The 26,515-nt window shown below is 41.5% G+C and overlaps 1 protein-coding gene and 1 long non-coding RNA gene across 2 annotated transcripts in view; one reads left to right on the top strand and one right to left on the bottom strand.

The window, feature by feature from the left end:
* Nucleotides 1–74: 74 nt before the first annotated feature.
* Nucleotides 75–25,709, bottom strand: LOC125963636 (uncharacterized). Its single transcript, XR_007475858.1, has 2 exons — nt 25,218–25,709; nt 75–220 (listed from the first exon to the last, which is right to left on the bottom strand). It is a non-coding gene; the product is annotated as an uncharacterized LOC125963636 (long non-coding RNA).
* Nucleotides 6,411–26,515, top strand: part of TMEM236 (transmembrane protein 236) — a 50,572-nt gene continuing 30,467 nt past the window's right edge. Inside the window, exons 1-2 of the mRNA XM_004278652.3 lie at nt 6,411–10,077; nt 21,328–21,400. Coding sequence (XP_004278700.1) covers nt 9,821–10,077; nt 21,328–21,400 — 330 coding nt within the window. The 5' untranslated portion in view covers nt 6,411–9,820. The remainder of the gene's footprint in view (nt 10,078–21,327; nt 21,401–26,515) is intronic.

Raw genomic sequence — 26,515 nt, 5'->3', positions numbered from 1 at the left:
TTTTTTTTAACATCTTTATTGGAGTATAATTGCTTTACAATGGTATGTTAGTTTCAGCTTCACAACAAAATGAATCAGTTATATATATACATATATTCCCATATCTCTTCCCGCTTGCGTCTCCCTCCCTCCCACCCTCCCTATCCCACCCCTCCAGGCGGTCACAAAGCACCGAGCTGATCTCCCTGTGCTATGCGGCTGCTTCCCACTAGCTATCTGCCTTACGTTTGGTAGTGTATATATGTCCATGCCTCTTTATTGCTTTGTCACCGTTTACCCTTCCCCCTCCCCATAGCCTCAAGTCCATTCTCTAGTAAGTCTGTGTCCTTATTCCTGTTTCACCCCTAGGTTTTTCATGACATTTTTTTTCCCTTAAATTCCATATATATGTGTTAGCATACGGTATTTGTCTCTCTCTTTCTGACTTACTTCACTCTGTATGACAGACTCTAGGTCTATCCACCTCATTACAAATAGCTCAATTTCGTCTCTTTTTATGGCTGAGTAATATTCCATTGTATATATGTGCCACATCTTCTTTATCCATTCATCCGATGATGGACACTTAGGTTGTTTCCATCTCTGGGCTATTGTAAATAGAGCTGCAATGAACATTTTGGTACATGACTCTTTTTGAATTATGGTTTTCTCAGGGTATATGCCCAGTAGTGGGATTGCTGGGTCATATGGTAGTTCTATTTGTAGCTTTTTAAGGAACCTCCATACTGTTCTCCACAGTGGCTGTATCAATTTACATTCCCACCAACAGTGTAAGAGGGTTCCCTTTTCTCCACACCCTCTCCAGCATTTATTGTTTCTAGATTTTTTGATGATGGCCATTCTGACTGGTGTGAGATGATATCTCATTGTAGTTTTGATTTGCATTTCTCTAATGATTAATGATGTTGAGCATTCTTTCATGTGTTTGTTGGCAGTCTGTATATCTTCTTTGGAGAAATGTCTATTTAGGTCTTCTGCCCATTTTTGGATTGGGTTGTTTGTTTTTTTGTTATTAAGCTGCATGAGCTGCTTATAAATTTTGGAGATTAATCCTTTGTCAGTTGCTTCATTTGCAAATATTTTCTCCCATTCTGAGGGTTGTCTTTTGGTCTTCTTTATGGTTTCCTTTGCTGCGCAAAAGCTTTTAAGTTTCATTAGGTCCCATTTGTTTACTTTTGTTTTTATTTCCATTTCTCTAGGAGGTGGGTCAAAAAGGACCTTGCTGTGATTTATGTCATAGAGTGTTCTGCCTATGTTTTCCTCTAAGAGTTTGATAGTTTCTGGCCTTACATTTAGGTCTTTAATCCATTTTGAGCTTATTTTTGTGTATGGTGTTAGGGAGTGATCTAATCTCATACTTTTACATGTAGCTGTCCAGTTTTCCCAGCACCACTTATTGAATAGGCTGTCCTTTCTCCACTGTACATTTCTGCCTCCTTTGTCAAAGATAAGGTGACCATATGTGCGTGGGTTTATCTCTGGGCTTTCTATCCTGTTCCACTGATCTATATTTCTGTTTTTGTGCCAGTACCATACTGTCTTGATTACTGTAGCTTTGTAGTATAGTCTGAAATCAGCGAGCCTGATTCCTCCAGCTCCGTTTTTCATTCTCAAGATTGCTTTGGCTATTCGGGGTCTTTTGTGTTTCCATACAACTTGTGAAATTTTTTGTTCTACTTCTGTGAAAAATGCCAGTGGTAGTTTGATAGGGATTGCATTGAATCTGTAGATTGCTTTGGGTAGTAGAGTCATTTCACAATGTTGATTCTTCCAATCCAAGAACATGGTATATCTCTCCATCTATTTGTATCATCTTTAATTTCTTTCATCAGTGTCTTATAGTTTTCTGCATACAGGTCTTTTGTCTCCTTAGGTAGGTTTATTCCTAGGTATTTTATTCTTTTTGTTGCAATGGTAAATGGGAGTGTTTTCTTGATTTCACTTTCAGATTTTTCATCCTTAGTGTATAGGAATGCCAGAGATTTCTGTGCATTAATTTTGTATCCTGCTACTTTACCAAATTCATTGATTAGCTCTAGTAGTTTTCTGGTAGCATCTTTAGGATTCTTTATGTATAGTATCATGTCATCTGCAAACAGTGACAGCTTTACTTCTTCTTTTCCGATTTGGATTCCTTTTATTTCCTTTTCTTCTCTGATTGCTGTGGCTAAAACTTCCAAAACTATGTTGAATAAGAGTGGTGAGAGTGGGCAACCTTGTCTTGTCCCTGATCTTAGTGGAAATGCTTTCAGTTTTTCACCATTGAGGACGATGTTGGCTGTGGCAAACCCACAATATCTTTAAAACTATCCTCTTAAAACAAACCAAAACAAACCTGCACCATGCAATGGATTTAGGGAACGTTGCATTTAGGCCAACCACTTAGAGGTTTTGTTCTAGCTAGATTAACCAAAATAACTGGATAATTGTCACTTCTGCATACTTTCTGAAGATATGGGTATATCTACTCACATTGTTCTCAAGTTATTTTATCTTAAGTAAGGAACAGTAGGAGTGCTGCAAACCTACCATCATATCCTTAACCATGAAGATTTGGGAAATTTAGGTTAAATCATTCTTGTGAACTTTGGGATGAATATGTGGTAGTTAATTAGGGCTGCATCTACACTCAAATGGATTTTATTTCTTTGCTTAAATTTGTCACTTTGGAATACTCAAAGGTCAACTAGATTATTGTAGTCCCTTAAAAAATAAAAGCTGAGAATTACTGTAAAGAATGAAGTGACTTCCTGCCCCTCTTTAATATTCTGATTCTTAGGTCCCATTTATATACCACTACACACAATTTGTGTTTATATAGCAGGAGTGGGAAGTTTTAGTTCTTCCTTTCTTTCCTGCTTTCTTGAGATCTGGACAATTATGATAGAAAAAATTTTACAAGAGAGCACCATTACTTTTAAAAAGTAAGGACATTCTAGGGCTTCCCTGGTGGTGCAGTGTTTAAGAATCCGCCTGCCAATGCAGGGGACATGGGTTCAAGCCCTGGTCCGGGAAGATCCCACATGCCGCAGAGCAACTAAGCCCGTGCGCCACAACTACTGAGCCCACACCCCATAACTACTGAAGCCCGCATGCCTAGATCCCATGCTCTGCCGCAATGAGAAGCCCACACACTGCAACGAAGAGCAGCCCCCACTCGCCACAACTAGAGAAAGCCTGCATGCAGCAACAAAGACCCAACGAAGCCAAAAATAAATAAATAAATTTATTTAAAAAAAAAAGTAAGGACATTCTATACAATTTGTTAATTTGAAGAATAAAGTCACTAGATACCAGATATTAAAAGGGTTACAAGAGTGAATACGCTGTTGTCTTTGCTCTTACAAAGTTGTTTATTTATAAATAGCCCGAGAGATGAAATTAATCCTTTCCCTATAATATGAATTTGTATAGTCTGGACTATGACAGCATAACATTAGTAAAGGGGCTTATATCACATGGTAACATAATCTTACTGAGTTTACTTCAGGTGATTTATTTGATGACATCATCTTATGAGGATCAGTAATGTATTTTGGAAATACTCTTTGGAAATGATAAATAATCAATAAATTAAGCATAGGGACACACTTTTGCCTCTTCCCTGGGCTCTTCGTAGATCCAGCTTGATCCCGAGAGCAGTTTCACTGCCACCAGACCCTGCCTTTTTGCATATCAACACCACATGATCACAGGAAACAAGCCACGGATATGCCAGAACATTCCTGGCAGTTTGTACATTTTGTTTCACAGAATGAAATGCCGAAAACAATGAGCAAAACTTGAGATTACAAATGATCTTACTAACAATTTAAGAGACTTTCAATTTTTGACTTCCTGCCTGCAGGAAGGAAATGACAGTTGGAAGTGTGGAGAACAGGTGCTACCCTGGACTGCATGATATCTTCTGCTTACTAAAATAAAAAACACTGCATCAACACTCCTGTGTGGAAGTGAGTTCTAACCACAAGACTCAGTCTTTCCACCACAGACCCAGCTTCAGAAAACCAAATCTGTTTCCTACCAGGAAGTTGTTAAAGCCAGCATTAAAGAGCAGACTCAGGGACAGATTTCTTCAAATCAGTCTTGTGCAAATCCAAGTAAAGAATTTGGGTGGTTTGAAAATGTCCCCCTCTGTGTCCTTCTAATTACTGGCAGTGCAATTGCATGGTGGACTCATCAGGGGACTTAGAAGGGAAGGAATCAGGATTGGCATAAACTGGTCCCAGCTGAAGGGGTAGGTGATCGTAAACCCTCTCTTGTATCCCTTTGTCTTTGTCTCCGAGTCAGGGGTGTGGCATTATTTTTTCCCCAGTAGCTTAATGCTGGCATCATGGCTTTCTTTTTCTTTGGCAAGCTCGCTAGTTACTCTATCCCTCATGAAGGAAACTTCCCTGCCTCCCATTCTGTTCTGGAAAATTTAGACAAATGATACTTTGGAAGGGCTGAGGACCCTGAAATGATTAAAGGCTATGCCTCGGACCAGACAATTACCAGACAGTCCTCTCCAACGTCCTTCATTAACGATACAAATTCATCATGGATATGCATTCTTGAGGGCATGTGGGTTGGAAAATGTTGGGAAAGACATTGTAACATTGGGACCTATAAAGTCTTTGTGAATGCTTGTAAGGGGCATAGTCTTTTCCGAACATGCATCGTGAGATTAACAAGCTCTGCAATCCCCAGGGGCTTTGTCCTTGGAGCCGTGGCTATCTAGGAAGGAGACATGGCGGCTGTCATTGGGACCACTCAAGGACATTGAAACTCATGAGCTGAGTGAACAGATTGTATTGGGACAGGTAGTACATGACTTCTCCTTCTGAAGGGTCAGTGTAGGAACTGCATTCTCTTGGAATGAAAGACGAGTTAGCCATTTTCACAGCCTAGCACATTCTCCCCGCTGCCCATCACTTCTCCTACCCTTCATCTGTTCATTCCTTCCTTTCCCAAGTATGTACTAAGGGCCTATTATGTGCCAGGCATTGTGCTGAGAAATGATGGTACAAAGATGAAAGCAGATGTTCTCTGCCTTCAAGGAGCTTGCGGTTTTGTAGGGAAACCAGTGTGCAAACATTGTAGGGAGACAAGTGCTCCAGTGGGAGTATTTGAAAGCTACTTTACCTACAGGAGGAGATACTCGCTTCTACTTGGAGAAGGAGAGTAAGGAAAGGTTTCACAGAGGCTAAAACCCTTAATCTGGGGCTGAAGGGTGAAGACCACACTTATTCACACTCTCCTGTGAGGTCAGGAGAAGACATTCAAATCCAACCCTAACTGCCCAGGGGGGAAACAGTTCCCCAGGGCTTTGCCCATCTCCTGCTTGCCTCTTGGCTATTTCACTGCTATTAACTACAGCCACTGCAGGGATACGTGGGAGGGAAATTTGTTCATTTTGCTTGGAAGTGAGGGAAAACAAATCTGTGGAGGGAAGATTCTAAAAGAGCACAACATTTTTATTAAGCTGGGATTTCTTTGTTCAATTGACTTTTGTGTGTGTGTGTGCGGTACGCGGGCCTCTCGCTGCTGTGGCCTCTCCCGTCGCGGAGCACAGGCTCCGGACGCGCAGGCTCAGCGGCCATGGCTCACGGGCCCAGCCGCTGCGCGGCACGTGGGATCCTCCCGGACCGGGGCACGAACCCACGTCCCCTGCATCGGCAGGCGGACTCTCAACCACTGTGCCACCAGGGACGCCCCAGTTGACTTTTTAATTTTTTTTTTTTAAGATGTTGGGGGTAGGAGTTTATTAACTTATTTATTTATTTTGGCTGTGTTGGGTCTTCATTTCTGTGCGAGGACTTTCTCCAGTTGCGGCAAGTGGGGGCCACTCTTCATCGCGGTGCGTGGGCCTCTCACTATCGCGGCCTCTCTTATTGTGGAGCACAGGCTCCAGACGCGCAGGCTCAGTAGTTGTGGCTCACGGGCCTAGCTGCTCCTTGGCATGTGGGATCCTCCCAGACCAGGGCTCGAACCCGTGTCCCCTGCATTAGCAGGCAGATTCTCAAGCACTGCGCCACCAGGGAAGCTCCCCCAATTGACTTTTATTAGTCTAAAATTATTTTCTAATTTTTATGCTTGTGAAATATTCCAACTATGCAAATATTAATTTAAAAAACAACGCAAAAACCCCTCTGCCCCAACTCACCCATACCCCAGGGATATCACTCTTAACAGTTTGGTGGACTATCTTTTCTGGATCTTAAATTTACATTTAAATCTACAACTATAGTATTTCAGAACAAACATCCATTTCTTCTCTCTCCCACCCCTCTCCCCACCTCACTGCATCATGAAAATTCTTAAAATTATTTTTCAGAGAAAATACAATTATACTATATAAAGAAGATTGCTGTAACAATATATAGATCTTGCTTTGAGTCAATAGATTCCATATATAAGTGATATCATGGGAAAGAATCTAAAAAAGAGTGGATGTATGTATATGCGTAACTGATTCACTTTGCTGTCAGCAGAAGGTAACACAACATTGTAAATCAACTATCCTTCAATAAAAATTTTTTTAAAAAATAAAGGTTCCTTAGAATTCCCCTGTGAAACCAAAAAAAAAAGAAGAGGAAAGAAAAGAAAAGAAAAATCAATGCAGGTCAAAATTCACCTTCTCTAATCAACTTGACTTTGATGTTTTTTCAATCCTCTCCTCTGAATCATCCAGTAGTTTTACATATTGTATCTGTATGATATTTGGCCCCTGCTCATAAACACATTTTTCTTTTTTTTTTTTTGTCTTATATTCAAGCCCTTTGGTTGCAAAGAATGGAAGCCCTGTTTTGTAAGAATACAGGTGACCTGGAGAGTCGAGCAGCTGGGGGACTGGTTTTCTTTGTGTGCTTGTATCGCCCCATCGATCTGTCCCAGTCAGCTCACTCTCTGGATTGACCTCCTATTCCCTCACCATTTGACTTCCATTTGTTCATTCATTCATTCACTCATTCATTCATTCACTCATTCATTCAGCTAGTTACTGAGTTTGACCACATGTCAGGGGTGGTTCTAGCACATACAGTTTGAGTCGCTCTGATCCTGACTCAAAATCATGGCCTCCTTTAACTCCACTTGTCAAATTCTCCACGTTTTTTAGTTCAGATTCCTGTGGGTGAGAAAGTGATTGGCCTAGGTTATGCCAGGCCACGTTTAGACGGCTGGACCTTCTGTAGCCCCGTGCCTGTTCATCCAGATGTGGCTAGAGGAGGGGGGTGGAGGCCTGGGCAGGGTAGGGCTGTCCAACTCACTCCGTACACCTTCTTAGGTCCTACCTGTGTGTCTGTGTCATCTCCCTACCAAAGCGTAAGTCACTCACTAAGCCTCTACCATGATCTACCATGATGTTACAAGGCTAACACAATCAGTCTTTCCTTTACATGGAGTTGGGCTCGTTGTGGGCAGAGGACAACAGTCATAAACTCCCTGCCACTCAAGGAAAGCACAGCTAGTATCAGGGCGTTCCCTGTGGTGGAGAACAGCTGGTCCCATCGCGTGAATGTAACACTCTTGGCCTTATCTTTGAAGGTAAAGGTGAAGAGAAAATAGGAACTGGAGGAAGATTAGAGGCGAGAAATATAAAGTGAGTCTCAGTTTCAAATTCCCGTACATGGAAATAAATGGAATTACAGTCCAGGTAAGAGCCAGGCTGTTTTTACTCGACACCTGTCTTCAGTTACTCAGATCACAATTCCTATTAAAACGCAAAATTTGTGGAAGAAATTATAATACATTGTAGCACTAGATGACTCAAGACCGAGGGTTAGGAGGTTAAAATCTAGTTTGTATCTAGTATCATTTAAACAGAAATTTTGTCAGGGATGATACAGAGAACTGATGTCGATGGCATGCTATTAGAAATAGTTGCCTTGACAGAACCGCTGCTCAGATGGTTTTCTGCCCCATCCTTTCGTATTCTTGCTGTCCTTCCAAGTCTCTTCTTTCATTTGTGAGGGCTTCTGCTCCACGTCAGTGGATTCGAGGTCAAAGAGGGTAACTTGACCGCTGGAGGAGCCACCTGTCTGATTACCCTGCAGTGGGAGGGCAGGAGGTGTGACTCCTCGGGGCCACCCCCAGAATCCTGGGTGCACCCCGAGAGCCAGGCAGTCCCGGGGTCCCTTCTGCGAAGGGCCTTGGGGGAGAGAAGCTGAGAGAAATGCACGCGGTGGTCGGGTGGTGAGGTGGGGTGGCATCTGACACAAAGCCAGCAGGTAGGAGGGGTTGGGTCAGCGTGTGTGGGTGCTGGACTCTCCTCGTCGCTCCTGCACTTGCTGTATCAGGCTCCTCTGTGGCGCCCAGGTGGCTTCCCTGTCTCTAGGTTAATACCATTCCTGCCCTCCCTTCACATCAGCACCATCCCTCCTTTCCAGGAGTTCAAGTGACTCCTCTGTTCAGAAAATGCTTTTTGACACAGACACACATGTGCACACACGCACACACACACGCCCCAAATCCTTCATGGGACATGGACGTTCTGACCCCAGACGATTTTTCTAGCATCACTTTCCCCTGGGTCCTGCCATACACACCGGACTCACCACCATTCCTCCCTCCTTCTTTACCTGCCTGAAATGTCACTGACACCCCAACACCCACCTTCGGGCCTCATCATCATCTTTCCCTCCCCTTCCCACAGCCCAAAGAGGGAGTTCTCTGGGGTACCATGACATTTAGGCTGTACTTCTGACCTCAGTTAATTTTTTGTTGCCGTAGGTTTGTTTCCTCCATGGATTGTGAGCGTTTTCAAGGCAGGAACCTTTGTCCCTCATTCACTGTTGCACCCCACACCCAGCAGAGTACTCATCACAGCTGTTCCAAAGCGGTTTGCAAAGGAGGGAGATTCATGGGGACCACTGTTGTCTTTTAAATATTTGATATTTGCTTTTGGACTAGATATAGATAACTCTGCATGTGTCGGTCCTGACAACCAGTTCCTCGTATCACCATGTTAGCTTCCTGACCCGCAAAATAAAAATAATGCTGATCTGTGTTGCATAGCAATCAATGTGCAAGAACGAATAAATATTTCAAGTACCAGGAAGAAGTCTTGTTAGGAGACTGGCAAAGTGAATCCAAACTCCCTTTTCAAGCACTTGGAAGAAAAATGAGGGGTCATTCTCCTAGATGAAGACTCAGATTTTGGGTTTTTCTCTTTGCCTCAATTTGCTTAGATATAAAAATAGGGGATTGGGGGCTTCCCTGGTGGCGCGGTGGTTGAGGGTCCGCCTGCCGATGCAGGGGACACGGGTTCATGCCCCGGTCCGGGAGGATCCCACATGCCGCGGAGCGGCTGGGCCCGTGAGCCATGGCCGCTGAGCCTGCGCGTCCGGAGCCTGTGCTCCGCAACGGGAGAGGCCACAGCAGTGAGAGGCCCGCGTACCGCAAAAAAAAAAAAATAAGGGATTGGATTATGTCTCTTCTTCCCCTTTAACTCTAAAATTATATTATTGCAATGGTTCTACTTAACAAGTGTTAAATATTACATAAATGTTTTTTTGTGCTCAAATTCACAATAAAGACTACATTAAAAGACCCCGCTTTTACCGATGCTCCAAAGCATATTCTGAAATTCATTTGACTTGTAGTAACGGATGTGCAAACACATTAAGTGATCACTTCCACAACTGCTCTGTTTCTTTAAGAGACCTCGGTTGTTAAGTTGGAAGATCACTGAACCATATGAGGGTCAATAAAAGAATAAAAAGTCACTGGTTAGTGATTCGAGTACAAGGAACTTGATCCCAGTTCAGTGTCTGTGTGTCCATATGCCGCTCCCGGTCAGAGTGGGAGCGTCTGGTCCCCAGGTGCTCGCCCTTCCAGGATGGCTTCGAGGAGACTGATGAAGCTGCTGTTCTTTGAGCTCCTTGAGCTTGCTGCCTTCTCTGTCCCCACGCTGGTGATAATGGAACAGTTTGCCGATGCCTATCAAAGCACAACGGGTACACCTGGCAAAGCGCATTATTGGCTGATTGTTTCCTGTTCCATCGCCTATGTATCTTCAGTGACTCTTTTGATTTGGGTTCCCGTGAAAGTTCTCTTGTACAGGAAACGTCATCTTTACCAAAAAATCAAAGGATGGTAAGTAACAGAATTCTTTAGCAGGGAACCCCTGGGATGCTTTCAAAGAGATTTTCTCATGTACTCTGGGTAAGGATGTTAGTGTAGCACACAGGTACATAATGGGAGATTAAGGAGAGGTAATAATCACTGTTTATATAAATGTGTTCCTATTATGGTATCTTCTATATTTTTTTAGCGGGTCATTTTTTACTGACATGTGTTCCTAAGAGCTAGCATGAATCTCTGATACTCTGAGTAGTAATTGTTGTACTAATTCCTCTGTACACAAAACTGCACGAAGTTTTCACAGTTAATTTACAGAAATCATAACTGTAAGGTTCTAATATAGAATTTTTTCTTTTGTGTAAAACTGAAAGTAATGTCTGTTAAAATGTTTATATTGCATTATTTTGTAGCTCTAAGGCGTCCTTTGAGCATTAACCAACTGAGATTTTTAAGCAAATTGGTTCCTTTACTTAGATTTTAAATAATTTGCTATGTTGGTAAATTCTATTACCTTGGTGAGGGGAGGGGTAAGTAATTCAAATAATAACACAAATATTTTAAATAAATCAAGGTTTAATATGGATTGAACTCAGTTTAACTAATGACTGTATTGATCCATGTAAAGGTAATGAGAACATATAATTTCTGATCCTCATATATTTTTCCTTTTAAATCTTCAGATCTGGTTCTTGTCATCTGGGATTTCTTTGTTTTCTTTGATAAGTTAAATTTTTCTTTCATACTAATCTTTCTTTTTTTTTTTTTTTTTTGGCTGCATTGGGTCTTCGTTGCTGCGCTCAGGCTTTCTCTAGTTGCAGCGAGCAGGGGCTACTCTTTGTTGCGGTGTGCGGGCTTCTCATTGCGGTGGCTTCTCTTGTTGCAGAGCACAGGCTCGAGGTGCATGGGCTTCAGTAATTGTGGCACATGGGCTCAGTAGTTGTGGCTCACGGGCTCTAGAGCGCAGGCCTAGTAGTTGTGGCACACGGGCTTAGTTGCTCCGTGGCATGTGGGATCTTCCCGGACCAGGGCTCGAACATAGTCCCCTGCATTGACAGGAGGATTCTTAACCACTGCACCACCAGGGAAGTCCCCATACTGATCTTTTAAAGTTGAACAACATAGGGACTTCCCTGGCGATTCCGTGGTTAGGACTCTGTGCTTCCACTGGGGGGCCTGGGTTTGATCCGTGGTCAGGGAACTAAGATTCCGCAAGCCACACGGTGTGGCCAAGAAAACAAAGTTGGACAACATAGAACACATTTGAAAAGCAAGGAGTCGGGAATTTTAACCCAAGCAAAGGCAGAAATATAAAAGTAATAGACACAGCAGTATAGCGAGAAATCCTGTGGCAAGGGTGTGGCAGGGGAGGCATGAAGCGTGGGGCGCAGGAAGGGCTCTTTAGGTACCGACACTGGGTGTCAACCCCCAAATCACCAGGGGACTCAGTGCCCCGCGGGCAGAGCTCCTGTGAGGTTTCCGAAAATAAAGCACGTGGTTGGCATCAATGGGGTTTAGGTGTTTTCCAACACTTGACCCAAATCCTCAGCATCAACTAAGGGGTGGGTCTGAAGCTGAGCTGGGCCCTCCACCCCTCACACCCGCTAGGAGTGGCTTCAACTGTTGAAGACTCCTGGCCAGGCTGGGGAATGTGTAAATGAGTACAGGAGTAAACCAGTGGCAAGCTGGTCATGCCCAGGAAGGTGCTCTTTGAGTTTTTTTACATTGGCTCAATCCCTAGGACCTTAGGTCTGAATATCATTCAGGCAGCAAACCTTCCCATGTTGCTTACTATTATTAATATAATATTATTGTTATTGTCATTAAGCTATAATTGCTTCTTTACTGATCACTTATTATGTACTATAAAATTTATGTATGAATTTCATTTCATCCCATACCACCTTGTGAAGTATATATATTTTATGAGCTTATCATTATTATTTCCAAGACGAAACTGATGATTAGAGAGGTTAAGAAACTTACCCGGTCAATTGACAAGTGAGTGAAAGGACTATACTTTGGACCTAGGTCCATCTGATTCTGTAATTGGTACTTCTAACCACTACCCGAAACTGCTTCTTTGAAGGATGAGGTCCCAGTCTCTCGGGGCAATTGAAAGTAAGGAAGAGAAGTAGTCTTTCATTTCTACCCCCTAGTGTTTGTGTTTGTGTTTGTTTGCTGTTTTTGTCTGTACATCTGGTCCAGCTACTCCCCTTGTGCTAAGTTGTCTTCGGCTGTCACAACAATTACATCTTCCAGTGATTTCTTTTGGGAAACACTCTTCCAGTCTTTTTCTTCTATTTGTGGGTGTGGCCGGCCATGAGTGTTCTAAATAGTTTTAGATAGAGGACAGGTTATCTATGATTTCAGTGAAACTGTTCCCTCATGACCTCTTTTATGAGCCATTATTATCTCTTACTGGCCTAGAAAAGAAGAAATTGTTACTGCGTACTAGTCTAGGAGCCTTACATATTCCGTACCATTAAAGTTAAACTTTATGACAACCTAGTAGGTATGCACTAGTATTCTTGTTTTATAGATGAAGAAATGGAAACTTGAACATGTGATTAACTTTGTCTAGTGACAAAGCTTATAACTGGTGGAGCTGGGACTGGTGAGCCCACACTGATCTTATCGTGTGCTGTTTCTTCTAATTTACGCAACTTCTCCCGTATTTTTTCTGACTTTGAATGCAAAGTGTGTTTCAAGAAAAATGCAATTCTTCTAGTGTCATTAGGATACATTTCCCCTAAAGATGTATATTTGGATGTTATATATGGGTCCCAAAAACGAGTATAGGCTATTTTAATATATGTGGTAACATAGCGTGAGCGTGTCATATAACCTGATTCCTAGATGAAGATGATGCAAACATTATTGCTACTGTAGAAAGTAGGGATTGAAAGTATGAATTATTTTTGAAGAATACTTAAATAGTTGTTTATGTGAGATTTCATAGATTCTTAGCATTCACAGATACATGTCGATGGGCCTATTTGAGAACCTCTCTGTATGTCCACGTTGGCGTCATGGGCCCTGTGAGGCTGGTATTCAGGAGGGAGTGAGTCAGCCATCTAGTGAAGCCCTGACAATATGGCTGAGGGTTGCAGACCTGAGTTCAAATCCCAGCATTGACCCTGATTAGGAGACCGTGTGTGAGTTCTCTAAATTCTTTAAATTTTAGTTTTCTCATGAGCAGAACAGGGACGACCTAGTTTCTTTATTGGGTTGTTTTAAGAAACTGAATAAGATTATGCCTGTAAAGTTCTGAGCACAGTGCCTGGCACATAGTAAGAACCCAGTGAATATTAGTGTTGTGACCTCAGACTGAATCATGTTTCCATTGAAAACATGATCTGGGGTAATCCTCAGAATGACTCTGAGAAGCAGTAGAAGTAATGATAAAAGTGATAAAACTGAAGAAAATTCTATGTTATAAGTGATACTCTGCATATCTGGAGAATCTTGTAGGTCTCTTTTATCCTTTGAGAGTAATGAGGGTCAATAAAGTGGTATCATGAATATCTTATAAAGTATTTTGCATATATACATAACATGCTTTTATTTATTTTTTATTTTTTTTAAATTGAAGTATAGTTGAGTTATCATGTGTGTTAATTTCTGCCACATGGCAAAGTGATTCAGTTATACATATATATACATTTTTTAATATTCTTTTCCATTATGGTTTATCTCAGGATACCGAATATAGTTCCCTGTGCTATACAGTAGGACCACATTGTTTGTCCATTCTGTATGTGATAGTTTGCATCTGCTCATCCCAAACTCCCAGTCCATCCCTTACCCTCCCCCATCTCCCGCTCGGCAACCACAAGTCTGTTCTCTACAGTGTGTTTTATTTTTCATTTTCTCACTTGACCTGCATGCCTGTGTTGTAAAGTTGAGGGAATGGATATAATTGCCATTTTATAAGGCAGGAAACAATGTCAGAGAGCTTAAGACACACACTAAACCAAAAGTAGTCTGAACTTTTATCTGGTGTTCTTTCCTTTATTCTTGTTAAACACTTCCTCATTCTTTTGGAATGATTGTTCCTTTTTAGGGTTGCCTGTCATAATTTATCAAAGACTAGGGAGCTGGTTTGAGGAACGAAGAAAAGCTATTTATATCCACACCAAATTTTATATCCCAGTAAATAAGAGGAATCTTTGCCCGGGATATCAGTGAATAGGTGAAAACGTTGACAAACTAGCCGGAAACTGAAGCAGATTTCCTCAGACAGGGTACCTTGGGGCAGAATAATCCCGGAGGACTTTTGGGGATTCCCAGACTGCTGCGGAAGTCAGGGCTATCCTGGATGGTGCTAAGTTAGAAAGACTCCAACATTTTGGAACATTTTACCTTGTTTACATCCTTAACATATGCCCCCAGATTTGCTGTCGATTTGTTTCAGGTGGCAGTGGTGGTAGCAGCAGTAATAGTTATAGCTGTCATCAGAGTAAAATAAGAGAAAATATTGGCTGAACAATTACTGTGTACCAAGCAGCGTTGTAAACACATCGCCTGTATGACTTTAGTTAATTCTCGAAGATTTTTGAAGAAAGCTTACAGTGCCCATTTAACAAGTGAGGAAATTGGGGCACGGAGGTTAAAAGACCACCCAGCCAGTGAGTAGGGAGCCAAGCCCAACCCCAGGGTGTCTGGGGTCTGAGCCCCTAAATGGTCCACAGTAACACACACGAGTGACAGGCTAACCCGAGGAGGGAGAGCTCGCTCTTTTCAGCACCTCTGAGAAGGTCATCGGTGAGTTACCATGAGCTAAACCCGGGTGCTTAACAGTTACCTCTTCCCAGAGCATCCCCTTTCTTTCAGTCTGTCTGTCATCTTCTGAAACACTCAGGACTGATCATTTTCTCCTCCTTGATTACAGGCTTTCTCTGCTTGTCCCACAATCTCCAGTAAAGCGGCGTGAGTGGATTCACTTTTGCTTTTCTCTGCTGCATATGCAATGTCGCCAGATTCCATGAGTTCTTTCTCTTTCATCTCTTTCTCTTTCATTCAGGACCTTGCTCTCCGTGGCTGTTTTCCTCTCCCCAGTCAGGCGCTGATTTCCAGGGGGGTGTGCACTTGAGGTTCTGGCCTAGTTCCCCAACTTTTCACCTGTTCAGGTCCAGTGTCAGATCCCTTGTTCTGGTCGCTTGTGTTCAAAAGGAGGCACGAAGAGCATTTTATTAACCTGCTGCGGCTCTGGCAGCCTTCACCAGCTGCTGTCCTTGCCTTGGGCCTCTCTGTCCCCCTCATTCCCTCCCAGTCCTGTTGACAGAGTCATAATCTGCTTGAAAAATGGTGTCTGCATGTCAGTTCCACCTTTAAAACTCTACGCTTCTCCTTGCTTGTAGAATTCAGTGTTGGCATCATTCTGAAGCTGGAAGGCACCATAGCGTTCATCTAGGGAACTATTTCTCACAAGACAGTCTGCCTCTGATTTTAAAGGGAATTTACGACTTTTTGTGTCTCTAATTATGAGAAGAGCCTTCCTTATTTCCTTGTATTGAAATAAACTCTGCCACCACGTAGCTTCCTTCCAGTCTTCCTTGTACATGTCACATCCTCTGCCCCCTTTATATGCCAGTGAATTTGGCCATGGCCGGGAGCTCTACCCATCACCCCCTGATTCCCGCTTTTTAATTGCTTTCCTTTTTTTTTTTTATAAGATGCATCAAGTATTTTATTTATTTTTTTTGAATATTTCTTTGAATTTTTTTAAATTGGGGTATAGTTGTTTTACAATGTTGTGTTAGTTTCTACTGTACAGCAAAGTGGAGTTCCCTGTGCTATACAGCAGGTTCTTATTAGTTATCTATTTTATACATATTTGTGTATATATGTCAATCCAATTCTCCCAGTTCATCACCCCCCACCCTCTACCCCTCACCCCCCAAGATGTGTCAAACATTTTAATTCGGAAGTTGCATACTTCAACTTGCATAGAAAACTTTGGCCTCATCAATCAATTTTCAGTGATTCGACACTTGCCAGTTTCAGAGTACTGTCCTTGTTATGAAATTATACTAGCATGGCTACAAGCAATTAATTAGCCCCACATAATGGTCACTCTCAGTAGCATGAGCACATTTCTTTCTCTTTTTAAAAAAATTGTATGGGACTCTAGTTGATGTACAGTGTTGTGTTAGTTTCAGGCGTACAGCAAAGTGAATCAGCTGTACGTATACATATACCCCTTTTTATTGCTTTTCGAGCACTCTCATCGGCTCTCATAAACTGTCCCTTGTACAGTGACGACTCCCCACGTTGTGTTTCTAGGGGTGACCTTTTCTCTGAGCTCACTGACATCGTCTCTTCTCCAGTGTCCAGGCTCCATCAGTATTTCTTGTCTTATGATTTCTGGACCTTTTACTCTTTGGGATGCCTCCTTGGGATGCTGGTTGGCTTGTTAATGTCTGAGTGTGGTCTCATTGATACCACACACCTTCAATTTATTACAAAGCACAAGAACGCGAAACGTGGCAAAACAAGGTCTGCCTGTATATTGGTTTTAGCCAACAGTTCTAAGTTTTAAGGCTTGGCAATAAACCTCTGTGTCTGGACACTGTCCTCTGGGCTCATCAAGGTGAAGGCTCCACCCTCTGGGCCTTGGGCAGCAGCCCTGCTCTCTGGATCTGAGGAGGGAACCCCTGGGCCTGTGGTGGCAGCGGCAGCTTCCCTGGCCTCTGCAGCATCATCAGAGTCGTTCTTCCCTTTTCTTGAAGGAGAGTACATATTTGCATCCATATAGCTCTGTTTTAGCCTGTTTCCTGCTGATCGTACCCAGAAGTCTCTCAGCCTTTCTTCATTTTGTCCCATCTCTGTCCCCCCTCAGTGCAAACTGTCAGGGTTTCTGCTGAGATGGTTGATTGGATTCATAAGCCACGCCCTTACTGTTGTCTCCAGAACATGCTGTCTCATTTTTTGTATCTTTTGCAATATGGATAGGGTGAGAATTTTCTGAATCTTCAAGACTGGGCTTTTTTTTGTTTAACAATTCCTTCTTCAATTTCTCTCTCTCCTCTTGCATTTTACTCTAGTCAACAAGGAGAAACCAGGCAGTGCCTTCAACACTTTGCTTAGAAATCCCCTTAGCTAAGTGTCTGAGCTCATTGCTTACAAGTTCTCCTTTATACTCAACAGAACACATTTCAGCCAAGTTCTCTGTCACTGTATAAAAAGGATCACCGCTCTTCCAGTTTCCAGTAACACAGTCTTCATTTCTGTCGGAGATCTCACCAAAAGGACTTTTAATATTCATGTTTTTAGCAACATTCTGTTCATAATAATATATGTATTCTCTAGAACAGTAGAGGCTTTCTGTACAGCTCTCCTCTTTCTGAGCTCTCCCCAGAATCTCCTTTAACTTCCATATTTCCACTAACATTCTCTTCTGGATAATCTAGCCTTTTTCTATCCTGCATCTTCAGACTCTTCCAGACTATCCATTACCGAATTCCAAAGCCACTTCCACATTTTGGGTATTTGTTACAGCAGTATCTCACTTCCCTATAGCAAAATCTGTGTTAGTTTCCTAAGACTGTCATAACGAAGTACTTCTAACTGGGTGGTTTAAACAACAGAAATTTATTGTGTCACAGTTCTGGAAGCTAGAAGTTCAAGATTAAAGCGTTGGAAGGCTTGGTTCCTTCTGAGGGCTATGAGGGAGAATCCAGTCCAAGCCTCTCTTCTAGCTTCTTTTTTTTTTTTTTTTTAACATTTTTTTAAAAATTTATTTTTGGCTGTGTTGGGTCTTCGCTGCTGTGTGCGGGCTTTCTCTAGTTGCGGTGAGAGGGGGCTACTCTTCATTGCGGTGCGCGGGTTTCTCACTGTGGTGGCTTCTCTTGTTGCAGAGCATGGGCTCTAGGCACGTGGGCTTCAGTAGTTGCAGCATGCAGGCTCAGTAGTTGTGGTGCACAGGCTTAGTTGCTCCACAGCATGTGGGATCTTCCTGGACCAGCGATTGAATACGTATCTCCTGCATTGGCAGGCGGATTCTTATCCACTGTGCCACCAGGGAAGTCTCTCTTCTAGCTTCTGATGGTCTGCTGGCAATCTTCGGCATTCCTTGGCTTATATAGATGCATCACCCTGATTTCTGTCTTCATCTTCATATGGTGTCTTCCTGTGTTTCTTCATGTCATCTTCCTTCTGTACATATCTGTCTCCAAATTTCCTTTTATATAAGGCCACTGATCTTTTTGGATGGGGGCCTGCCCTAATGACCTCATTTTAACTTATTACCTCTGTAAAGACCCTATTTCCAAATAAGGTTACATTCTGAGGTCCTGGGGGTTGGAACTTCAGCATGTCTTTTAGGGAGGACACAATTTAACCCATACCACTCATTAATAAATTAGAAGCATACGTTAGCAGTAAGTCAAGATTTTCAAATACAGGTTATCATTATTTCTGCTTAAATAAAACACAGATTTGGATTAGTATTCACTTACTAACTAGTCTGTTCATTCATTTAGCATTTATTGAATTCCTACTCTGTGCCAGATATTCTCCAGGGTTATGGGGTTCTTGAACTTGGATGAGAAACAAGTTACATCTCTATTTTCGATAACCTCTGATTGAAAGATGGCATTTCTTTCCATTATGAATGTTGTTAACAAACCACAGTAGTATTAGCAGGACCTGTAATTTTATTACATAGATTTTTTTTCATATCACATTACAATTGTTGCAGATACTTCAGATTACGGTTTATGATCTTCACTACCTTGAAATTATGAGAGACTACAGTTTCCACTAGATCTTGAATGCTCCAAAGAAAATTAGAAGACACTGTATTCTTAGATAAGTGTATATATTACTAACTCAAAATTTTAAAAGAATGTGGATAACTGTATTACTTTTTTTTTTTTTTTTTTGTGGTACGCGGGCCTCTCACTGTTGCGGCCTCTCCTGTTGCGGAGCACAGTCTCCGGACGCACAGGTTCAAGCGGCCATGCCTCATGGGCCCAGCCGCTCCGCGGCATGTGGGATGTTCCCGGACCGGGGCACGAACCCGCGTCCCCTGCCTCGGCAGGCGGACTCTCAACCACTGCGCCACCAGGGAAGCCCAGATAACTGTATTTCAATATAATTGCTTTGTTTTGTAGTCTATGTATTTTGTGCATTTAAACATTCTATTCTGAGAAGGGTCCATAGGATTTAGCAGATTCCCAGGAAGTTTATTGTACAAAAAAGATTTAGAAACATTGTTCTAAATGCTGGAGCTAAAGTAATGAACAATTCAGATAAGGTACATAGTCCCATGGAACTTACCTTGGGGATAGGCACACAGGAGCCAGACATGGGAGTTCTATGATCTAGATTTAGGTCTACGATCTAGAGACACCCTGGCAAAAAGGAAGAGCCAGTGTAAGCCTCGAAGGTGGGGCAAGCTTGGTGTGACCACAGAATAACCAGGGTGCTAGTATGGCAGGACTAAGTGGATGGTGGGGAAGAGGCAGGTCATTCTAAGTGAAGAGAGTAGGAGAAATAAGAGAAACCACATCACGTAGAACACTTAGGCAACAGTGACAGGTTTCAATTTTATTCTAATTACATTAGTCATACATTGAAAATATTTTTAGAATCTCTAAAATATACAAATGAGTGTATTTTGTGGTAAAATACACCTAGCATAAAATTTACCATCTTAACCATTTTCAAGTGCACAGCTCATTGGCATTAAGTACATGCACATTGGTGTGCTACCATCGCCACCATCTATCCACAGAACCCTCTTCATCTGGCAAAACTGAACCTCTGTAGCCATTAAACAGTAACTCCCCATTCTCCACTCCTCCCAGCTTTGGTGATTTTTGAGCAGGGCAGTAACAAGAGGTGTTTTACATTTGAAAAATCAGACGTTTGCTCTACGGAGAAAATATTGCTAGGCAAGAAGAGGGACACAGGAAACTGGTTATGAAACACTGCAGATGAGATATGATAGTGAGAGAACCACAGTGTTAGCAGAGGTTGATTCAAAATACATTTTGGCATTAAATCATCAGACAGCATTTGATGATGATTGGAATGAGTATGGGTTCTTTTTTAGGCATGTTAAGTTTGAGTTGCCTATTAGATTAGACATCTGAGTGGAGGTGCCAAATAGATAGTTGGGTGTCCAAGTCCAGAGCTCAGGATAGAGGCCAGTGTATATACACTATAATCTGTTTGTGAGTCATGGGCAAGTGGGTGGTGTTTAAAGCGATGGGATGGGCTGAGATCATCAGGGGAGATAATATAGATAAATAAGGGGTGCAGGAATAATCCCTGGGGCACTCTTATTTTTTAGAGGTCAAGCTGAGAAGAGGATTTAAAATTCCATCTTCCGGTTTTAGCAGGTTGTACTGAGTCTGGCTATGAGAGATGGGCTATCCAATGCCCTATCTTATGTCTATACCTAGAACATCTAGGATGGGACTGGGGTAGAGTGAAATGGTGGGACCAAGAAGAATTCTTAGTCATTTGTAAGACAATACTTTTTGAACTTAAACACATACTATCCTATATATGTAATTCATATAATACGTATTTAACTTAGGAAAGAGGGGGTAAATATTTCACTATAGAAAACCTCTGAGTATATTTTATCTTCCCATAAATTAGTGATGTTAAATATACATTTTAATTCTCTCTGTCATGATAGACTATTATATATTATATCTCAATAGCTATTTGTTTGCTTGATCATGCAAGGCTTAAAAAGTGGTCCAAAAACAAATTTAAAAACTATGTGATTTTTATGTCTATATGATTTTTTTTGGGGGGGGGTGGTTCACGTAAAAAAATCCAGGTGTTTTCACTCTAAGTCGTCTTTAACTATCCAACAGTATATTGTTTCTAAATATATTGTTTGAAAAATCAGTTTTACAACATGGGGTATAGTATCACTTGAGAAGGTCATGCTGTTCTTTTTTTCAGTTGGTCGCCAGACCCTGAACTCTTGGGCAGGATTCTGATGAATGAATTTTGAAAATATCGAATGTCATTTGTCTTGTACTGTGATGCTTTTAGCAGTAGATGGTTTGCTAATTATTTGGAAACCTCTCACCCCTTTGTTCTAGAAAAGCATTCCGGCTTTTGTGTGTGTTCCCCTTTGCCATACTCAAACATTTGGGAAATGGAAATAGGGAAGTAGTAGCTTCTTAGAAAAACTATAGATGAATGGAACAGGAACTGCAAAATTGGCAAAATGTGACAGGAACTGTTGATCTTGTACATTATTGCTTTTGCTTATTTTTTCTCCTTTGCTAGGAGACCTGTTATGATGATGTGTGTAATCCTCACCACACTTCCCAGCTTCAGCTTCTCTATAGCAGTGACCAAGGTATGGAATTTTGATTTCTTGTCCTGCAAGATTTTGAGTTTTTAAAATGTCCCCTGTTATTAAAATTTCATAGAGTGGTGTGCCCAAACAAATTTCTTGAAGTTTATTATTTCCGGTCTTATTCTAAGTTGCAATATATATATTTAAGGTACTAAGATCATTGTTACCTCTGTGATTGTGGAGGCAAGTATAGCAGCCAATTAGAAAAATTGCTTCTGTGTTTGTATGTGTGAGAAAGGAAAGTTATTTGAAAATAATAAAAAAGCAAGGAATTTGAGATTACATCCACATGTGTTTCTTCTAACCTGATGTTTTTCATGAGTGTCCTCGGTTCTAAATGGAATATCCAATCAATATCCAAGGGAGCAACCACTCACATGCTAAAGCTTTGATAAGATTCCATTGACAAATAATTTGTGCACGATGTTTATTTGAAAATAAATTTGAGTTTATGTTTCAATAAATGCAGCTACAAAGGGACTCTGATGAATGGATATCTGCAGGGCAGGAATACTATAGGCAGAACTTTCAGCCTGTGAGGACTCTATTACCCAGAGAGTTCAAAGCAGAATGCCCTGCTAATCTTATTAATTTTCAAGGTGCTGTGAAAGATTTAATTTTTTTAAAATTTATTTATAAGATTTTCATTTACATGCTGAGCAGGTAGTCATTAAGTGCTTATTACATGCCAGGTACTGTGTTAGAAACTGAGGATAGAGCACTTAGAAAATTTGACAGTCTCTGGCCTTCAGTAATTTTTTATTGACAGTAGAGAGAAAAATAAACAGGCAGTTAGAATAGGTATGATCAGTTCTGTGAGAGAGGTGAGTACCAGGTAGTGGATGACATCATTAGAAATTACATGACTGTTGGGAGATGTCCTACATGTAGCATTAGGACAATACATGAACACACAGAATAACCTCAGAAGGCCATACAGATGGACTTTGCATCAAATTGCAACACACAAATATTTTAATCTAGATTTATCATTTTCTCCTTCCTCCCCAAAGACCTTGTAAAGCACTTGGGAGGTTCCCAAGAGCTTTGAAAATTCAGTGTACAACACTTTCAAGGAACACCACTATCACAGATGATGCTCTATCTACAGTTTAATTGCTCTTTTGGGGATTCTTTCCCGTTATGTCTCACCCGCTGTTGGATATTTTTCTTTCCTTTTTTCTTATTTTTCACTGAAATCTAACACACAAACAGAAAAGCTCACACAACATAAATACACAATGTTAATGGAATACCACAAAGCAAACTCCCATAGAAACACTACTCAGGTCAAAAAATAAAACTTTGTCAACGCCCTAAAAGCCACTTCCAATGACTACCTTTCCCTCCATCCCAAAGGTAACTTCTATCTTAATTCCTAATACCACAGGTACCACAGGTTAGTTTATCTGTTTTTGAAAGTTTTATAAAGGGAAATCAAATTATCTATTATCTGTCTACCTACCTGTCTATCTAATTTGTATCTGGCTCCTTTTATTCCAAAGTATGCTTCATTCATGTTTTTCTGGTTAGCTGTAGTTCATTCATTTCCGTTTCTATATTTCATTTCATTTTGTGAATTTATCGTAAAGTATTTTACGAATTCATCATTTTATGAATATATCACACTTTATTCATCAGTTCTACTCTTTGTTTTTAAATGGGCAAAATATTTTAATAGGCATTTCACAAAGAAGATCAACAAATAGCAAACAAGCACATAAAAATATGCTGAACAGGGCTTCCCTGGTGGCGCAGTGGTTGAGAGTCCGCCTGCTGATGCAGGGGACACGGGTTTGTGCCCCGGTCCGGGAGGATCCCACATGCCGCGGAGCGGCTGGGCCTGTGAGCCATGGCCGCTGAGCCTGCGCATCCGGAGCCTGTGCTCCGCAATGGGAGAGGCCGCAGCAGTGAGAGGCCCGCGTACCACAAAAAAAAAAAAAAATGCTGAACATTATTGGTCATCAGAAAAATGTAAGCTAATCACAATGTGATACTACTACATACCCACAAGAGTGGTTAAATTTTTTTTGTTGTTTTTGTTTTTTTTAAGTTAATTTTTATTGGAGTATAGTTTCTTTACAATGTTGTGTTAGTTTCTACTGTCCAGCAAAGTGAATCAGCTACACGTATACATCATCAGTTCTGCTCTTAATGGCCATTTCAGTTTCCAGTTTTTGCTGCTGTGAATATCCTGGAACATGTCTCTTGGTGCCCATGTGCAAACATTTCAGTTGGTTAAATGTGTAGGAGTAGAACTGATGGGTCACAAGATGTTCAAGTACTCAGATGTAACTGACAGTGTCAGTTCTTCAAAGAGAGTATACTAATTTAGACTTCCACCAGCAGAGAACGAGCGGTCTTCGTGTTCCTCATCCTCAGCAGCACTTGCATTTTTTTTTTTTGCGGTACACGGCCTCTCACCGTTGCGGCCTCTCCCGTTGCGGAGCGCAGGCTCCGGACGCGCAGGCTCAGCGGCCATGGCTCACGGGCCCAGCCGCTCTGCGGCATGTGGGATCTTCCCGGACCAGGGCACGAACCCGCGTCCCCTGCATCGGCAGGCGGACTCTCAGCCACTGCACCACCGGTGAAGACCAGCACTTGCATTTTAAGTCTTTTTATTTTAACCATTCTGGTGAGTATATTCTTGAATTGCATTGTAGTTTTCAATTGCATTTCCCCAATAATTAATGAGATTGAGCATATTTTTCATCTTGCCCATTTTTTCTAATGTCTTGCTTATCTTTAAAAATTGATTTGGAAGAATTATTTGTATATTCAGATTTCAAGCCCTTTTTTGATTATATGTATTGCAAATACCTTTTCACTCTGTGACTTCGTACTCGTTTTTTTTTTTTCGCGGTACGCGGGCCCCTCACCGCCGTGGCCTCTCCCGTTGCGGAGCACAGACTCCAGACGCGCAGGCCCAGTGGCCATGGCTCACGGGCCCAGCCACCCCGCGACACGTGGGATCCTCCCACACCGGGGCACAAACCCACGTCCGCGGCATCGGCAGGCGGACTCCCAACCACTGCACCACCAGGGAAGCCCATGTGACTTCGTACTCTTAATGGTATCTTTTGATGGAGAGAAGCTCTTAATTTTAAGAGTCCAATTTCTTTTCTTTATGGATAGTTCTTTTGGTTACTTGTTTGAGACGATTTTGTCATATTGTGAATCTGAACCTTGAGGTCCTGAAGATACTCTCCTATATTATACTTTGGAGGCTATATTATTTTGCCACTCTCTTTTAGATTCACAATCCACCTGGAACTAATTTTTGTATATGTTTTGCAGTAGGGAATCAAGCGTTTTTTCCCAAATAATATCTGATGAACTGAGTACCATTTATTAAAAAGCCTGTCTTTGCCACATTTATTTGCAGTGCTGTCTTTGTTATAAATCAGATGTGGGTATACCTGGTCTATTCTGAGCTTTCTTTTCTGTACTGCCTACTTCTCTATTCCTGTGCCAACACCACACTGTCTTAATTCTTGTAGCTTTATAATAGCTCTTTATATCCAGAAAAGTAAACATTCCTATTTTCTTTTTCTTCTAGAAATGCTTCCACTTGGTAACTTCATATTCATTTTTTAAATTTTTTTTACATCTTTATTGGAGTATAATTGCTTTACAATGGTGTGTTAGTTTCTGCTTTATAACAAAGTGAATCAGTTATACATATACATATGTTCCCATATCTCTTCACTCTTGCATCTCCCTCCCTCCCACCCTCCCTATCCCACCCCTCCAGGCGGTCACAAAGCACCGAGCTGATCTCCCTGTGCTATGCGGCTGCTTCCCACTAGCTATCTACCTTACGTTTGTTAGTGTATATATGTCCATGCCTCTCTCTCGCTTTGTCACAGCTCACCCTTCCCCCTCCCCATATCCTCAAGTCCGTTCTCCAGTAGGTCTGTGTCTTTATTCCTGTCTTACCCCTAGGTTCTTCGTGACATTTTTTTTTCTTAAATTCCTTATATCTGTTAGCATATGGTATTTGTCTTTCTTTCTGACTTACTTCACTCTGTATGACAGACTCTAGGTCTATCCACCTCATTACAAATAGCTCAATTTCGTCTCTTTTTATGGCTGAGTAATATTCCATTGTATATATGTGCCACATCTTCTTTATCCATTCATCCGATGATGGACACTTAGGTTGTTTCCATCTCCGGGCTATTGTAAATAGAGCTGCAATGAACATTTTGGTACATGACTCTTTTTGAATTTTGGTTTTCTCACGGTATATGCCCAGTAGTGGGATTGCTGGGTCATATGGTAGTTCTATTTGTAGTTTTTTAAGAAACCTCCATATTGTTCTCCATAGTGGCTGAACCAATTCACATTCCCATCAGCAGTGCAAGAGGGTTCCCTTTTCTCCACACCCTCTCCAGCATTTATTATTTCTAGATTTTTTGATGATGGCCATTCTGACTGGTGTGAGATGATATCTCATTGTAGTTTTGATTTGCATTTCTCTAATGATTAATGATGTTGAGCATTCTTTCATGTGTTTGTTGGCAGTCTGTATATCTTCTTTGGAGAAATGTCTATTTAGGTCTTCTACCCATTTTTGGATTTGGTTGTTTGTTTTTTTGTTATTGAGCTGCATGAGCTGCTTATAAATTTTGGAGATTAATCCTTTGTCAGTTGCTTCACTTGCAAATATTTTCTCCCATTCTGAGTGTTGTCTTTTGGCCTTCTTTATGGTTTCCTTTGCTGTGAAAAAGCTTTGAAGTTTCATTCTGTCCCATTTGTTTATTTTTATTTCCATTTCTCTAGGAGGTGGGTCAAAAAGGATCTTGCTGTGATTTATGTCATAGAGTGTTCTGCTTATGTTTTCCTCTAAGAGTTTGATAGTTTCTGGCTTTACATTTAGGTCTTTAATCCATTTTGAGCTTATTTTTGTGTATGGTATTAGGGAGTGATCTAATCTCATACTTTTACATGTACCTGTCCAGTTTTCCCAGCACCACTTATTGAATAGGCTGTCCTTTCTCCACTGTACATTTCTGCCTCCTTTATCAAAGATAAGGTGACTATATGTGCGTGGGTTTATCTCTGGGCTATCTATCCTGTTCCATTGATCTATCTTTCTGTTTTTGTGCCAGT

This window comes from Orcinus orca, chromosome 2 (assembly GCF_937001465.1).
Source record: "Orcinus orca chromosome 2, mOrcOrc1.1, whole genome shotgun sequence".
In the NCBI taxonomy this organism is placed as follows: Eukaryota; Metazoa; Chordata; class Mammalia; order Artiodactyla; family Delphinidae; genus Orcinus; species Orcinus orca.
Note: the sequence above shows the minus strand (reverse complement) of the source record. Positions and strands in the feature narration are given on the sequence as shown.